Below are 17,507 nucleotides of genomic sequence, written 5' to 3'. Positions count from 1 at the left end.
ACGAGCCAGCAGAACCAGCGCAGCACGATGCGATAATGAAACAACTGAAACTTCAAAGCATGCGCGGCGCAGAGTCGAGTGAAAACAAAACCTTTCGATCACCCATACTACTGAAGGGTAACGCCAAAATGTTATTTTTTCTTATAATCGAATAGAAGTAGGCAAGTAGCATTTTCTTCCGTCTCATAACCTAATGAAATTATCATTTTAATACAAGTAGTTGAGTATTAGTAACATAAATCATGACAAGGAGTGGCTTCGTCATCGGGCTAGTACCGGAATGTCGCTGGGGGGGTCTCAAATCATGTCATGCATTTACCTCAATTTCTCGGTTACTAAAGCTCTGTTCGCGATTATATTGACGCCTTAGACTTTCTAGATCATTGCTTTATCACTTTAACTTGACTTCATAGTAACCTTTAGTGTCCCTTTAATGACCATCGTTTATCTTCCCTCCTCATTACATGTCCTGCCCATGCCCGTTTCTTTTTCTTAATTTCAACTAAGATGTCATTAACTTGCGTTTGTTCCCTCACCCAATCTGCTCTATTCTTATCCCTTAACGTTACACCTGTCATTCTTCTTTCCATAGCTCGTTGCGTTGTCCTCAATTTAAGTAGAGCCCTTTTCGTAAGCCCCCAGGTTTCTGCCTCGTACGTGAGTACTGGTAAGACACAGCTGTTATACACTTTCCTCTTGAGGGATAATGACAACTTGCTGTTCATTATGTGAGAATGCCTGCTAAAGGCACCCCAGCCCATTCTTATTCTGATTATTTCAGTCTCATGATCCGGATCCGCGATCAATACCTGCCCTAAGTAGATGTATTCCCTTACCGCTTCCAGTGCCTCGCTACCTATTGTAAACTGCTGTTCTCTTCCGAGACTGTTAAACATTATTTAGTTTTCTGCAGATTAATTTTTAGACCCACCCTTCTGCTTTGCCTCTCCAGGTCAGTGAGCATACATTGCAATTGGTCCCCTGAGTTACTAAGCAAGGCAATATCATCAGCGAATCGCAAGTTACTAAGGTATTCTCCATTAACTCTTATCCCCAATTCTTCCCAATCCAGGTTTGTGAATACCTCCTGTAAACACGCTGTGAATAACATAGGAGAGATCGTATCTCTCTGCCTGACGCCTTTCTTTATTGGGATTTTGTTGCTTTCTTTATGGAGGACTACGGTTGCTGTGGAGCCGCTATACATAGATATCTTTCAGTATTTTTACATAAGACTCGTCTACATCCTGATTCTGTAATGCCTCCATGACTGCTGAGATTTCGACTTATCGATTAACCTTTATCCTTAACCCTTATCGGTTGGTATCAAACTTAATGCAATTGATCCCATTCTTATCATCCCTTACCTGTCCTTATCAACCTTATCAGACATGATCCGACCCTTGTCAACTGTTTTCTGTCCTTATCAACTGCTATCAGTGCTTATTAACATTATCATAATTGATCCGACCATTATAAGCCCTTATCGCTCTTTAGCACCTTATCCATCTGCGTCGAACCACTATCAACCATGATGAGGCTCATATAACCCCTTATCACTCCTTATCATCCTTGTTGAGATATTGACTGCTTATCTGTCTGTGTTGCACAACATGAAGTGCATGAGCCCTCATAGATCGGTGGCACTTTGGTCGGTGAAGGAACGTCCCAACGAAAGGTGCATCCCGCAATCACCGAAATGCAATGGGGATGTGGTGTGTTTGGTATGAAATTTTCATAAAATCTTAATTTTCCTGATGTCTACAATGCATACTCAGTTCTACATGTGGTTCTAGAGATGGCTTTTATTCCGTCATCAAATATTTCAACAAGGACTTCACAGAAACAATGTTTCATACATTATTTTCTGTATAGTGATTTGTCTCACGTGATGGACAGATTTCCTCGTTGGGTAGGCATAGAAATGCTTATGCATTTAAAGAAAACATGTGACATGCCTGCATGCTACAATTGCAGTGTTCTCCAACATGCACAGTGAGCATGAACGAACAGTGCATTTAACCAGGTGTGCTGCCGGTTAAAAAATGGCACAGCAGCGATTTGGTGGTGTGATTTCCATCATTGATATGCTTCTCCCACGGCACTTCACGACAACGGTAAGCAGACCAGGCTAAGTGCGCTGTTCATTCATGTGCAGCATGCTTGAGAGCACTGAAATTGTGGTGCACATGCAGGTGTGTTACATGTTTTCTTTTTTTCATATTTTGATGGCTTTCTTTAAGACACAGAAAAAACTGATTACAGGAGAAGTAGAAAGTTAGAAGCTTCTGAATTAAATGTTTTCTGGAGTACTCTACAACTTTCTCTTTCAAAGTTTTGCCCTAAAGTTAATACTCACAAATTTGGTAAACAATATTGACTAATTATGGAATTAGTAGATTACCAGAAATAGTTTGATTTTCTCCATTGCATAAAATGACGCAATATGAATTTGGTCACATCCTCTTAGTGTGCTTCGGCATATTTTTAAACCTTCGCTAATGTTAGCTGGAACACCCTGTATATCACGAGATGTCCCACTGTATCTAGTTCAAGCTGTTGGCAGGTATCTTGCTTTTGCTCAATCCTGTGTCACAGGCAGTGTAATGATGCAGCCTTGGTTGTTCTTTTTTTTTTTTTAGGTGCTGCATTTCTCAAGTTCTCAGTGGTGACGAAAGAGCTTTCAGCCCTTATGAAAACTCTGGTAAGATTTTTATATGCATGTTACTACGATAGACCAGCGACTGTGTCGTGGTACTTAGAATGAAGTGATTGTGTGGTCTCTGATTTCACCTGGTTTGTGCAATATGCATCACAGACGCTAGACCTATGCAATATCTAAATGGGCTTTGCAGGGGTCTTTATTACCATCGCACTATTTTGTGGGGTTTACTTTAGCCCGATTCCATTTATGTTTCTGGCTGTTCAAATACACAATATCAAGAAATGACACTGAAGACCATAAGTTTTATTATTTACATGCACAGCTACAAATATATTTTAAAAAATTTTCAGTGTGTGTGCCACTGGTACGGTATGTCGTTAGTAGGCTATAATGAAAGCAAATTCAATGTTGTCTGTTTGTTGCAGATGCAAAGTTTACACAATATTATTATGTTTCCCCTGGACAACTTGTTGAAAGGCGACTTAAAGGGCGTTAAAGGAGTAAGTACTTATAGAGATGGCTTTCGTCATAAAAGACTGCTTGTGCTAGATGTGTTTGACATGATACGGCTAAGGTTTCCTGGATGGTTCTGCTTAAGCTAGCTACTTCACATTTTATTGTGTGTATATGTGATTTTTTGGTTATCAAATATCCAGGACCTCAAGAGGCCATTTGACAAGGCATCTCGAGATTACGAAGCCAAGTCGTAAGTTCATAGTAAAGTCACTGATTTTATGCAGCATAAATTTTAGGCAGTAGAGCACTTCAAATGCCTTACATCTACCAAACTCTCACACTCAAAATTATTTTGGGTTTCACTTTGATTATCTCTGATAATGTTTTAAAGGCAATCTGCCGCATTTGCAAAGAGTCGGATAATGATGTGGAAGAGCCATGGTAGAGTTGGCGTGGCATCATGTAACTGTCTTCCCACGTGCTTTAGTATTGGAGGTTGCGTAATCTCTGAGTTTTGGTGACCCGTTGGAGCGAGAGGCAGACGAAGCATTCGCTCCCCACTGCCAGCGCTTTTCCTGATAGTGTCGTCTCAGTGGAGGTTATGAGCAGCGGGGGCGGAGTGCACGTGAAAGCGTGGCTGGCTTCGCTTAATTCGTACCCCGATGTGAAGATATTGTCGACATACGTGGCATGAAGGAATATCGTTCATCGTCGACTCCCAAATTTATCAAAATGAATTGTTTTCTCATTCAAGTTTGCTTTTCTTTTCGATTGCCCGACAATTAGGAAAATTCTGCGGCCTCTTTCCATGCAAGAAAAATAGATCGATGACTCTACTTATTTGCATTTGCATAAGAGGTTGAATTTCAATACAAGGAAATATAAATAGTAACGAAGCAAATTGCCGATTTTGCTGACTTTGTTATACCGAGGTTTAACTGTATTTACACTGCAAAACCTGGAGGCAGACCTGGAGAGGCAAAGCAGAAGGATAGGTCTAAAAATTAATCTGCAGAAAACTAAAGTAATGTATAACAGTTTGGAAGAGAACAGCAGTTTACGATAGGTAGTGAGGTGCTAGAAGTGGTAAGGGAATACATCTACTTAGGGCAGGTAGTGACCGCGGATCCGGATCATGAGACTGAAATAATCAGAAGAATAAGAATGGGCTGGGGTGCATTTGGCAGGCATTCTCAGATCATGAAAAGCAGGTTGCCATTACCCCTCAAGAGAAAATTGTATAACAGCTGTGTCTTACCAGTACTCACGTACGGGGCAGAAACCTGGAGGCTTGCGAAAAGGGTTCTACTTAAATTGAGGACGACGCAACAAGCTATGGAAAGAAGAATGATGGGTGTAATGTTAAGGGATAAGAAAAGAGCAGATTGGGTGAGGGAACAAACGCGAGTTAATGACATCTTAGTTGAAATAAAAAAAAAGAAATGGGCATGGGTAGGACATGTAATGAGGAGGGAAGATAACCAATGGTCATTAAGGGTTACGGACTGGATTCCAAGGGAAGGGAAGCGTAGCAGGGGGCGGCAGAAAGTTAGGTGGCCGGATGAGATTAAGAAGTTCGCATGGACAACATGGCCACAATTAGCACATGACCAGGATAGTTGGAGAAGTATGGGAGAGGCCTTTGCCCTGCAGTGGCCATAACCAGGCTGATGATGATGACACTGCAAAAGTAGCCTAGAGCACATGGACAGCATTTAGTGTTTTCACATAATTTCATTTGCCTTGTCCTCACATTTTAGTGACATCTGCAGCGTAACTAGCTGTATAACTACGGAACAATTAGCCTATGTGGAGATGGGTTTGCACAACGCTCACCCTACGAGTGATGGTCAACACTTCGACCCCCACACCTCCAAAGCATTCTTGCTGGATAATTAGCTCATTGTACTTAAAAAATGTGGATGCTGCTTTGATGGATGCTGCATTAGATGTGTCTTTCAGCTGTAAGCATTCCTCTGTGCATGTTGTGTCTGTAGCATTTGATTCTGAGATAATTCTGTTGCAATAAGCTCCTTATTTGTTAGCAAGTATGTGTGACAATGTTCACCTGTGCTGCAATGAAGATGCCCTTCTCTCTTTGTGCATATTTGTGCATGTTTCTAGATTTCAGTGCTGTGCTTTCTAAAGGTGATGATATTTTCCTTTCATCATCAGGTCTAAAATAGAGAAAGAGAAAAAACAGCAGGCCAAAGAAGCTGGCCTAATCAGGACGGAGATATCACCCGCTGAGGTATAGACTCCCATTTTGCCTTGCCCACTTTTCATGCATGTGATTTTTCTCATCAGATTGCTGACGAAATGGAGAAAGAGAGGAAAATGTTCCAGCTGCAGATGTGTGAGGTGAGGAGCATTTGTGAGTGTGTAAGATTTTTGAAATTTGCATGCTGCACTGCAGAACAATTCTGGTTGCCTTTTATCAAGGGTATTTTGCTTGCCATGTTGTACACCTTGTGCTCAATAAGTTTGAACATTGTCATGTTACAACTTATGTGGTGTGTGGTCTCACACATGCTCTTGGGACAAAGGATCGACAACACGGTAGTGCAAACAGTCACAAGGGCATTTGTTGCACCTTTCATGCACTAATGCCTGCTAGTCGAATTGCTATCCTCAGAATATGCCAATGGGCGTGCGAAAAAGCTAAAAAGTTCGACTCATTGCGACTGGATATCAAGCGAATATGTTTGCCCCATGCTGAACACCAACACCTGGTCATTCACGAGTATGGTCATGTGAATGGTGGCGCATCTGAATGATCGTGTTTGTCCATTCCGGTGCCCTGCTCCTAGGCCTCGCGAGACAGTCTCACAGAAAAATGGATCTGCTCTTGTGCGGAATATCCGCGCCTCTTGCTGACCCCAATCCAAAGAGGAAGAGCCCACTTCCTGTAGCGCCCGACTAACCCCACTGTTAGGTGGTGTTAGCAGTGAAGCACTCGCGCCATCTCTCGTAATATGTGGCAACCACACCGACCGCTGCCTGTGCTTAGCTACGCAGAGAAGCCAAATTAAAGGAGACACGATAGCTGTGCGGGGAAGTCAACATCGTGGGACGCATGAGGTCGAGCATCCCCACAATGGAGAAACCTCCAGAGTTGCCCACATCTAGTCTCCTGTTTTGCTTAGCTTCCATGACGTTGCTTCTCTTGCTCACATAGTAGTCAAACCTGTCTAATTTGTTGCTTATTCATAAATACCGTAGTCTAAATATTAAGCACAGGCTGAACAAGACAGGCTAAGTCTATATAAATGATTTCTGATGAAACTTTGCCTTTTATATATTTTTTGTGTGCCATGTAACTGACTCGTTATACGTGCTTCCTGCCCATCACTAGCGCTGAGTCATTTCATGCAAGACAGGTGGTGTGTTTCTCAATGCCACTTGCAGCCAAGCATAAAATGAAACAGGGCCTTGGACTGCTAATTAGGCTGGAGGAGTGCAGCCATGTTTCAGCCTCCACTGCTGCTTTTATGTTAATCTGCATTTATTTATTTATTTTGTTTTTAGAATATATTGAAAGGCAACTACAGGGTGAGGGTGATGTCCTGACCTTCACATATGTGAGACAAACTTTCACCGCATGTTCTGCTGTGTGTCTAAAATTAATTCCACGAACTTGCATGGCTATGTGGTGTTTCATTTTCTTGCCATACCTACCAAGTTTTACGATTTTATTGTGAAGTGTGTGGCGTCTCAAACGTGCTCTTGAGACAAAGAAACGATAAAATTGTAGTGCGAACAATGAACAGGGCATTTACTGCGCCGTTTATACTCCAGTCTAGCCAACCAAATTACTATCAATAGAACTTGCTGGTGAGCACTGCCGAATTGAGTACATCTGACTCACCATGACAGGATATAGAGCAAATATGTTTGCTCCCATGCTGCACACGTGCCCTAATAGTTTGCATGTACAGTCACATGAACGGTGGCGCGTTCAAACTATTGTGTTCATCCATCCTGGTGCCCCGTTCTGAAATCTCTTGCGAGACAGTCCTCCACAGAGTGCTGACAGGCACTCGACATGTCCACGCACTCCGCCGGCCTCAAGCCAAAGAGGAAGTGGCTACTCCCTTTTGCGGCCGAGTAACACCCGTTAGCGCACCACTCACGCCATCTCTTGTACTATTCTGTAACTACACCGATCGCCGAAGGTGCTTAGGTTAAATATGAAAATATGAAATAAAACCACGTGACTGCACTCATGAGCTATCATATTACAAAGCTCTCAACCGTGCTTCATGCGAAAGAAATGTACGCGTGGATCGTGGCAAAGTGAGTGGCCGTGGCTCTAGGCATCGGCTTCACAGTGCATCAGCATCTTTGGTGGTACCACACAGAAATGAAGTGCCGTTGTCCCTGATAAGCGATAGGCTCCACACACGGTTGAGTGCGCTGCAATACAATAGTGCACAGGGGCAGTCGCATGGTTTTATTTCATATTTCGTGGGCTTTCTTTAAAATGCTGAAAAACATCACCACACACCACGTACATTGCCACAAAAAGTTGCATCAATCGTTTCTGAACCCCCTCTACAATGCAATGAAACATTCCATGCTGTAAAAGTGTGTGTACATTAAAGCTGTTGCCTACGCTAGACAAGTACCACCACTCCAACTGACCTTAGGAGATGTTAAACAAGCACTACCACCACAAGCAGCGTATGTCACAGACACACTCACATGTGTGGAAATGCAGCCTACATTCTCATTCTTGTAGGCCCTTCGCCTAGTACAAGTACATTATTCAACTAATTGAATTTCTCAAAGTAAAATGCATTCAAAATACGTAAAGTATGAGTTACACACAACCTGCAGACATGATAGCATCAGATTGTAATTCGAATATACGAGAAAACATAATTCTGTTATGCGGCAACGCCAACACAAATTCCTTTTCCAGCTGCCATTTGAGGTCTGTCTTTTGAGGAGCACAGACCGAAAAATCCCGACCAACTAGAGGCCAACAGCTTCATGGTAAAAGAAAAAAAAGAAAACGTCCTTTCTACGGTGGCGGCAAAGAAAAAAGATGTGGGTGGCTGCAGGGGAAAAACGTGGGTGGCTGCAATGAGCCATGCCTAAGGCATTGCTTTCCCCAGTCTTGAGGGACCGTCATCGTTTAAGTTAAAAAGACGCCACTCTATCACAAACCTGCCGTGCAACGGAGGCTAGCAGCTCCAGAGTAAAACAAAGGACATGCGGACGTGTCAGCACGATACAAGGCCGTCTTACATGCGTCGTGGTTAGGTTACAGGGAATTTCCTTACAGGGAATTGTGCTAACCATAAGGAAAGCATGTGAGTTTCCTAGTGCTTTCATTAAGGCAGCGGTATTAAACTTATAAATAAGGTAGGACTCGCAAATTTCACGGTCGTGGTGTGAGTAAAGGCCTGATTCCTATATTGTCACTTTTTAGGTCACTGAAAGAGTGACTGGGAAGTTGGACATGTTTGGATATGGGAAGGTTCAAAAAAGATTTTGCATGAGACCTGTGGTTATTAAATTGTATACTGAAAGGCATCTCTGCCTGACCGATATACTGTTGATTACAAGTAGTACATTAAGAAAGGTAGACCACATTGGCGATGTCGCATGTAAAGTTTCCTTTAATATGAACAAAGAAGCTCAACGTGCATGTGTGTGTGCGTGTGTCTGTGTCTGTGTGTGTGCGTGTGCGCACGCGCGTGTGTGTGTTCCTTTGATAACTGCTGCACTTGAAGAAACTGTGTGACCTCGAAGAATTGTTCACTTGAAAGAATTGTCTTGTACTTTGCTATCACTAATAATGCTTCACCTTTCTGGCGAAATGGCAGCCTTCTTTTTTCTTTTTTTCTTTTTAAACTGTGAGTCTGAGTATAAGCACTGCTGCGCACTGCTATAGCACTGCTGCCTATCGATTCTTATTTCGAGTAAATCCAGCTTGGTCTCATTTCGGTTACTGAGTGAATTATATATAGTATATCTATGTCCTCTGCATGCAAGTGGCGATGTTCCCATCCCTAATAAATGTTGTAAATTATTAGAAGAGGTTTTTTTGGTCGTTAGCATTGCTTACTTGAAAGAGAAGCAATACTGAGACATATATCATTCACATGAATTTCGCATGCTGTTGATAAAAGATTCTGCCAAAGGGGTCATTGAAGTTTGGATTTTTTTTTTCAGGGTCAAAAAAGCACGCAAGAAAAGCAATTTATTTATTTATTTATTTATTTATTTATTTATTTATTTATTTATCACTTTACCTACAGCACCACGCATGGCATTACAGGGGGGGGGGGGGGGGGGATGACGTAGTACAATGAAGGAAAAAAGAATACAGGTGAATTAGTCATGTGCATAAAACATTGTGATGACACACACACGTGAAAACAAACACTGCAAGAATAAACCATAAGAATAGAAAGCAATAATTTTAGCATAAACATAAACATGCGTCACAGGGCCTAGTAATTACGAGACTACATTCTTTATATTTGATAGAATTCACTTTCGCATTAATTACATTGCCCACAAAAATGCACTACTGGAGCAACAAGAAAAAGTTATCATTTGCGGTGGTGGTGGCAACTTTTCGTGGTAGTTGGTTCCGATCCGAAATTGTCTGAGGAAAAAAATAACATGTTATATCTTACAGTTTTGTACTTTATTTGAAGCGAGGTGAATATACAGCAACATATTCATTCTCTAGGTATAGGCTATTCATACCATTAGAAATAATTGTTAGTTGGCTACCTCCTTTTCTTTAAAAATATAATAAACTTTGTCCTGTGTATATGTTTAAATATATTGCATCTGTGCATGGTGTCCACAGTGTAAAATAAAAAAAAAATGTTGAGGTGAAATAATACGAGTGAGGTAGCCACCACTAGTGCTTCTAATGCGCTTGTGCTCCTATTATCAGGATTTGCAGAAATAAAGCGAAGGTATGAACTAAAGGTCATGCATGTCTGCACCAACAAATATGCAGCAAGCTTCTAGCCACAATAAAATTTTAACTGAAAAGGTAGAGGCAACTCAAAAGGAACCTCAAATGATGTGGCGAACAGAACTCTGCTAATAACATATTAAGAGGAGGCTCTGCTCCTCCCCCCAACCCCTCCAGAAAATTTCGGAGGGGGCTCAGGCCTCAGAGACGCCATAATCTGTGCCTATGGTTTAATGTACATAAATGGGACACATTATGTGATGGGAGCTAGTACCATATTTTAACAGCGGTGATGCGAGTGTTGTCACTCCCTTGCTTGTGAAATTGCTTGTTCCCTGTAAAAACTGGCACTTTGGATGTGCTCAGGCACTATTCTGTCACTGCAGCTTGACTTGATTACCGTTTGAAAGAATCTTGCCAGATTCCTTCAACGAAAATCATAGACATATGTGGAGGTGTTTTCTAAACAAAGCTTTCTTTGTTCTGTCTCTATACCTAAAGTACACAGGCAATATCTCTGCTGCCTCTCTGTAATACTCAGATATACCCTGTTAGTAGCACCTAGAATAGCATAATTTTCAAAATGTTGTGGTCATTCCTGCAAATCATGTATAAAAATTTCTCAATGGTTGGCAGCATTGGACAGAGAAGTGAAGCCAGCCCCTGAGCATGTGTACTCAGCTGCTTTTCTTACGTGAAATTTGCTGACATTTAAGCAAGAGTTCATTTTTAGATATTCTATAAATTTGTTTCTTTGCTTTTATTTTATTCAATATTTATGTTTAGAGCAGCTATTTGGTATTCACTCAGCCCTAGAGTACTGTATGTTGTGCTACACCAACACAATTTATTGCACTTGCAGGGTTGTCTAGCATTGAAGACGCATAGTTGCTTTAATTTTCTGTGGCAATAATAATCAAGCTCGATGCCTCTCACTTCACTGTTAGGGCTATCATGGTGAACTGATGTTGCGACACTCTCTTTGTGCTATGACGAAATGCTAGTTTTGTTAGTACCTAATCGGAGAGTAACATTTGGAGAAGGACACTCTTGCAGACCAGTGGTAGCACAGCCTAGTTGATTGATTGATTGTTTGTTGGGTTTTTATGGCACAAGGGCCAGTTCTGGCCAAAGAGTGCCACACAGCCTAGTTAAACAAATGCTGACTTTGTTCAAAGTTATGTGTGACCCAACACTTGGGATGTGTTTTATCCTGCAGTATCTCATCAGAGTGAATGAAATCAAGACCAAGAAAGGAGTGGAACTGTTGCAACACCTGGTTGAGTTCTACCATGCACAAAACAAGTGAGTATTGGTCAAAAGATTGGTTGGTCATAGCTTTCACGTAACAGGGGTGTAGAACATGCAGAATGGCATTGATGGACAAGACAGAGGTAACATATACAAAAAACTAAGCAATGGGTTCTTGTTTACACAGCGTAAATACAAGCTTGCATATGATGAACAGACAACCACATAAGGCACCTGACAATGTAGAGTAGTAGATAATAGCATGCAGAAAAATACAGTACAAAACGATTTTCACAATGAAGAATTTATTGTTGCAGTATAGTAACATGCATAAAGTATGCCTATAGGAAGGTTGAAAAGCACTTGGCAACCAAGAAAACAGCACAGTACACACATACAAAGAGGGTATTTTTTGCTCTGATATGATGATGCCGGCTAGATGAAATGCAAAGGATGTTTCCTCAGTGGCCCTGCTGAAGAATAGATGATTCGACTCGCCACATAAAGGCACTGAGTGAATTTTGCTCGTGCCTGACTTTGAAGCCTAGGTCATTTGTGGGTGCAGTTCCCCAAATGGAAGCATGTATGAGCGAATGTGTTTGGCAGTGCTGCTCTCCAAACCTGGATGGGAAGCCGTCTGCATGTCCCTCCTACAAAGTGCACCAATCAGTGCACAGCCAGCCTAAGCATGCTGACTAGCCAAAGACGTAGAAGCAACTTCCTCTTGCAGCTGAGCTGTCCATGCTATCCGGTGGTGTCCGCACAGGCGGCGTACTTGTGCCATCTCTTGTGGCAGAACACCAGCTCCCACCACTGTGTCTCTGTCATGCAGAGAATATTAATACCAGGATGCAGGAATGGTGCATACCCACGATATTCCTTCACCTAGCATAGCCATTCAATGCATTTAAGTTTGCAAAAATATAATCTGCAGGAACTGTATTTATTTTTCATACAAACCAGTTGATCTTTGGCCCACAGTTTTCTTTATAGATGGGAAAAGATACTAAGCTCTTCTCAGGAAATCTGATTTTTATGGCTGAGTGTCTTGTCTGTGAAGAACAAGGCTAAATTAGCTGAAGCTGCTTATTTGATGGATGTTGCATTAGACGCTACTTTAATATGCAGCACTGCACCCACAAATGATCTAGGCCTCTAGCATGGAAATGTGCTAACTTGGTATTCTTGCATGGTGCATCAAACAGTTCCTCAGTGTGGCTCGTTGTGTAGGAGCTTCATCATGACAGACACCACTCCTCACAAACACTAATATAGTATTCAGCTACAAACATAAGATTTCTCAAGAAGTGGTTGAGCCTTTCATATTTGTAAAGAAAAAAAAAAAGGTCTTAGCGAAACATCAATTGGTTTGCATAAAAAAGAAATGCGGTTGGTGTAGATGATAGTGACACATGTACTTATATTTATCGGGCGACCACGTTTCGCCTCCTAACAAATATTATCGCACAGCGCACGCGCCTGCATATATCCGAAGTTTCTGGAAAGTTATCGATGCTTCTATCTGCTGTCTGTTGTCGCCGAACCTTGTGTTATCTGATTTCATCGCCTGACGCGAATGTTGTAGAACTTTGTAGAAGGCACGCGGATCCCAACGACTAGTCTGGAACGTTCGATGACTGCTGTATAAAAGCTGACGCGCTGAACCCGCTGATCAGATTTTCGACGATCGCCGACCATGTTCGCCGCTATCGTTGTGGTATAAGTGTAGCCTGTTTTTGTGGGCACAGGTTCACCCAATAAAAGTTAGTTTTGTCCTTCAAAGTATTGCTACTGTATTCTTCAACGTCACCACCATGTGACATCTGGTGGAGGTGCTTTTTGTTCATGTACCGGATGCCCCCGACAAGCCGTGATCCAAGCTCGGACCGCAAAGAGAACACCAACGTAGTCCCGGACCATCGAGCAAGCCGCCGTCTTCAACAGCTGCCCCCAGAGCATGGACTTCTACCGGAAAAGACCAAGAAGATTGTGACCAAGGCAACCCCAATGGCAGCCTCAGCGTCCCTCATCGTGCTGCAGCAGCCCAGGGAACCACCGACGTTCTGCAGTTCCACATTTGAGGACCCGGAAAGCTGGCTGGAAACGTATGGGAGGGTTGCTAAGTTTAACAGCTGGGCAAGCGATGACAAGCTACGACATGTCTATTTCGCATTGGAGGATGTCGCCAGGACGTGGTTCGAGAATTGAGAAGCCACCTTGACGACGTGTGACCTTTTCCAAAGCGGCTTCCTGCAAACATTTACAAGCGTCGTGCGAAAAGAGTGAGCCCAAGCTTTACTGGAGACCATAGCGCAGCTGCCGAATGAGACGATCGCTATCTTCACTGAGGAAATGAGCCGTCTTTTCTGCCACGCCGACCCAGAAATGTCCGAAGAGAAGAAAGTCTGCCTACTGATGCGTGGTGTAAAGGAGGAACTTTTCGCCGAAATAGTAAGAAGCCCACCGAAGACCGTCGATGAGTTCCTTCGTGAGGCGACGAGCATCAAGAAGACACTGGAATTGCGGAACCGGCAATTCGACCGACGCACCAAGCCAACAAGCTACGCCGGAATTCAATCACTGGCCACGGACTATCTGTGCGAAATCATCAGGGCCATTGTGTGTGAAGAACTGCGCAAGGTCTTGCCATCGTTGCAGCCTCAAGTGGCCTTGATCGCCAACATCGTGAAAGAAGAGGTGCACCGATCGCTTGAAGTTCCTGAGGTGCAACCACAATTACCGCAGCCCCAGCAAGAAGCGATGACTTACACCGCCGTTGCACGCCGTCAAGGTCCCTCTCCGCGACCGTGCCAGGGCCCTGTAACGCCGCAATTCCATCTTCCGCCGCCGCCAGCACGACCACCCGTCGTCCAGCGCACCTACGCGAGGAAGACTGACATTTGGCGCACCTCAGACCACCGCCCGCTCTGCTACCACTGCGGCGAAGCTGGCCATGTGTATCGCCGATGCCCATACCGCGACCTGGGATTGCGAGGCTTCGCTGTCAACGCACAGCGCCCGAGGGAAGGTGAACGCCCTTGTGACATCGCCGACTACCTCGCCGCTACTCAGTGGAGCCCTCGACGACCGTCCCGTTCGCCGTCACCAGGCCGCTACCTGTCGCCGCAGCGCCGACCATACACTGGCCCAGCCCGGTGCCGGTCCGTCAGCCCATATCCGGAAAAGCTAAAAGCAGCAACCGATGCAGGTGCAGTTGCTGTTTGTCGAACTGACGAAGATCCTCCGCCGCCGCCGAAGACGCTGAAAAGACTATCTCGACGACCTAACAACGACGACACACCGCCGTCCCGACGAAGTCAGGCAGGAAAGAACACGCTGACGAAAGACCACCTGACGACGCCACGTACCAACCTCAGGTCAACGTGACACAGCCGTGATCCGATGCCAAGGCCTAACTGTAACGCAAGACAAAGAACCACCGACCTCGACGTGCTTCTCGACGGCCACGCAGTCACCACCTTAGTACCGTATTTACTCGCATAATGATCGCACTTCTACGTCAGAAAAATTGACGCAAATCAGGGGTGCGATCATTACGCGGGTTTAATTTCCCGCAAAAAAAAAAAAAAAACTTTTTTTTCGTCCCGCGTTTGCTGCGGGATGCGGGTGCGGGACACCAAAACAAAAATGGCGGCCGGCGGAGCAAGCTGAACGCGATTTCTTTTTCTTCTCGTGAGTACATTACGTGCATTGAAACAGTTTCTTCCGTATCAGTGATGAATAATATCGTTAATATCGGCAAGTTTGCAGCAACAACGTAGCCATGTCCACTTTGAGGGCACAGAAACAGATGGCCGCGCTTAGCTGCCAGTGACAGAAACGCATGGCCGGCGTGCTGCGGAAACTGCGGCATCTGTTTTCACTACTATCCTAACACGGCACGTTTCCGCTAAGGGTGGGCGAATATCTTAGCTGTGTTACAAGTGTCGACGTATGAATAGGGTACAGTTTTAACGTATCAGTGTAAACGTGGCTACTATCATTGCCGCGCGCGATTTGTTGCGTGCTCACCAGTGCAGGTGAAAAGGCGCCTTTTTTGTTTTTGTTGACCACAACCATTGTAAAGCCTACCCATAATAAAGGCAAGTTTGGTTGTACCTCTTTTTGTCATGGAAGTGTGGAAAGTGATGAAAGTAATGAAATGAGGCATCTACTTAAGAATGTTTGGTGCGTGCAGACGAGTCGTTCGCGTAGCATTCGACAGATGGTAAGCGCGATCATTATTAGCTAGACTTGGCACACGACATATCGCTGCGGCAAGTTCGGGGTGCGATCATTACACGGGAAATAAAAAAAATCGAATTTTGACGACAAAATTCAGGGGTGCGATCATTACGCGAGTGTGATCATTATGCGAGTAAATACGGTAGACACAGGTGCCGATTACTCCGTCATGAGTGGACCCATCGCAGCCCAATTGAAGAAAGTTAAGACTGCATGGGAAGGCCCGTTAATTCGGACCGCTGGAGGACACCTCATCATGCCGAGTGGAATCTGCACGGCAAGAATTACCATTCATGACCGGACTTACCCGGCCACCTTCGTTATCCTGCAACAGTGTTCACGAGACGTCATTCTCGGCATGGACTTCCTGAACCAACACGGCGCAGTCATCGACCTGAAGTCGAAGTCAATAATGCTGTCGGAAGATCAAGCGATAGCGCCGGAGAGCCCTCGTAGTCACCCCGCCTTGAGTGTGCTTGAAGATCAAGTGAGCATACCGCCTCGCTCTAGCATAGTTATTTCGGTCGGCACCGAAGCATCCGCTGACGTAGAAGGCGTCATCGAAGGCGAACAATGGCTACTGCTCGACCGTGAAATTTGCGTCGCAAGAGAGATCGCTCGACTGCACGGAGGAAACATGAAAGTGTTGCTGACAAACTTCAGCCAGGAATTCAAGCACATCGACAAGGGCACGACGATCGCATACATAGAGGAAATTCAGGAAACCAGCGATGCATTTGTCCTCTCGGATTCTGTCACATCTATCCTGACGACCGTAGTTCCCGAGCCAGACTTCGACATAAATCCAAGTCTCCCTGTGATTAAGCAGCAACAGCTCAGAAGTCTGCTTCGATGATACAAAGACTGCTTTTCGACGTCGTCAAGGATTCGACGAACACCAGTCGCAAAGCATCGCATAATAACCGAAGAATGCGCTTGACCACTCCGCCAGAGCCCTTACCGAGTTTCGACGCGAGAACGCGAAGCTATGAGACAACAAGTCGACGAAATGCTGTGCGACGACATCATCCAGCCGTCGAAAAGCCCGTGGGCGTCTCCAGTTGTTTTAGTGAAAAAAAAGGACGGAACCCTATGTTTCTGCGTCAATTATCGTCGACTGAACAAAATCACGAAGACGTATACCCCCTCCTACAGATAGACGACGCATTGGATCAGCTCTGCAATGCTAAATACTTCTCATCGATGGACCTCAAGTCTGGCTACTGGCAAATAGAAGTCGACGAAAGGGATCTCGAAAAGACCGCCTTCATCACGTCAGACGGCCTCTATGAGTTCAAGGTTATGCTATTTGGACTATGCTCGGTTCCTGCAATGTTCCAGCGCGTGATGGACACGGTTTTAGCAGGATTGAAGTGGCAGACCTGTCTTGTTTACTTGGATGACGTTGTCGTCCTCGCCGGAAATTTCGATGATCACCTTAAGCGGCTAGCGACAGTATTAGAGGCCATCAAGTCATAGGGGCTCACTCTGAAGCCGGAAAAGTGTCGCTTCACTTACGATGAGCTTCTATTCCTAGGCCACGTCATCAGCAAATCTGGAGTACGCCTCGACCCGCAGAAGACAGCTGCCATCGAAAAGTTTCCACAGCCAATCGACAAGAAGGCAGTGCGCAGATTCTTTGGCATGTGTGCCTACTATAGGCGCTTTGTCAAGGATTTTCCACGCATCGCGGAGCCGTTAATACATCTAACGAAATGTGATGTCGAGTTCAAGTGGGAAATGCCGCAGGCCGACGCATTTCAAGAACTGAAACGATGCATGCAGTCGCCGCCAGTACTTGCACACTTCGACGAGGACACCGATACTGAAATCCACACTGACGCCAGTAGCCTAGGCCTCGGTGCCGTCCTAGTTCAGAGGAAAGACAGACTTGAACGGGTGATGTCGTATGCTAGCCGGTCGCTGTCAAAAGCGGAAGGCAAT

General features: G+C 44.5%; 1 protein-coding gene across 1 annotated transcript in view; it reads left to right on the top strand.

Annotated features, from left to right (window-relative positions):
* Nucleotides 1-17,507, top strand: part of Asap (ArfGAP domain of ASAP) — a 156,387-nt gene that overhangs the window by 7,493 nt on the left and 131,387 nt on the right. Inside the window, exons 4-9 of the mRNA XM_050170315.2 lie at nucleotides 2,643-2,704; nucleotides 3,091-3,165; nucleotides 3,322-3,371; nucleotides 5,297-5,372; nucleotides 5,429-5,482; nucleotides 11,287-11,372. Of these exons, the coding sequence (XP_050026272.1) occupies nucleotides 2,643-2,704; nucleotides 3,091-3,165; nucleotides 3,322-3,371; nucleotides 5,297-5,372; nucleotides 5,429-5,482; nucleotides 11,287-11,372 (403 nt within the window). The remainder of the gene's footprint in view (nucleotides 1-2,642; nucleotides 2,705-3,090; nucleotides 3,166-3,321; nucleotides 3,372-5,296; nucleotides 5,373-5,428; nucleotides 5,483-11,286; nucleotides 11,373-17,507) is intronic.

The sequence above is a fragment of the Dermacentor andersoni genome, chromosome 6 (assembly GCF_023375885.2).
Source record: "Dermacentor andersoni chromosome 6, qqDerAnde1_hic_scaffold, whole genome shotgun sequence".
Taxonomy (NCBI): domain Eukaryota; kingdom Metazoa; phylum Arthropoda; class Arachnida; order Ixodida; family Ixodidae; genus Dermacentor; species Dermacentor andersoni.
Note: the sequence above shows the minus strand (reverse complement) of the source record. Positions and strands in the feature narration are given on the sequence as shown.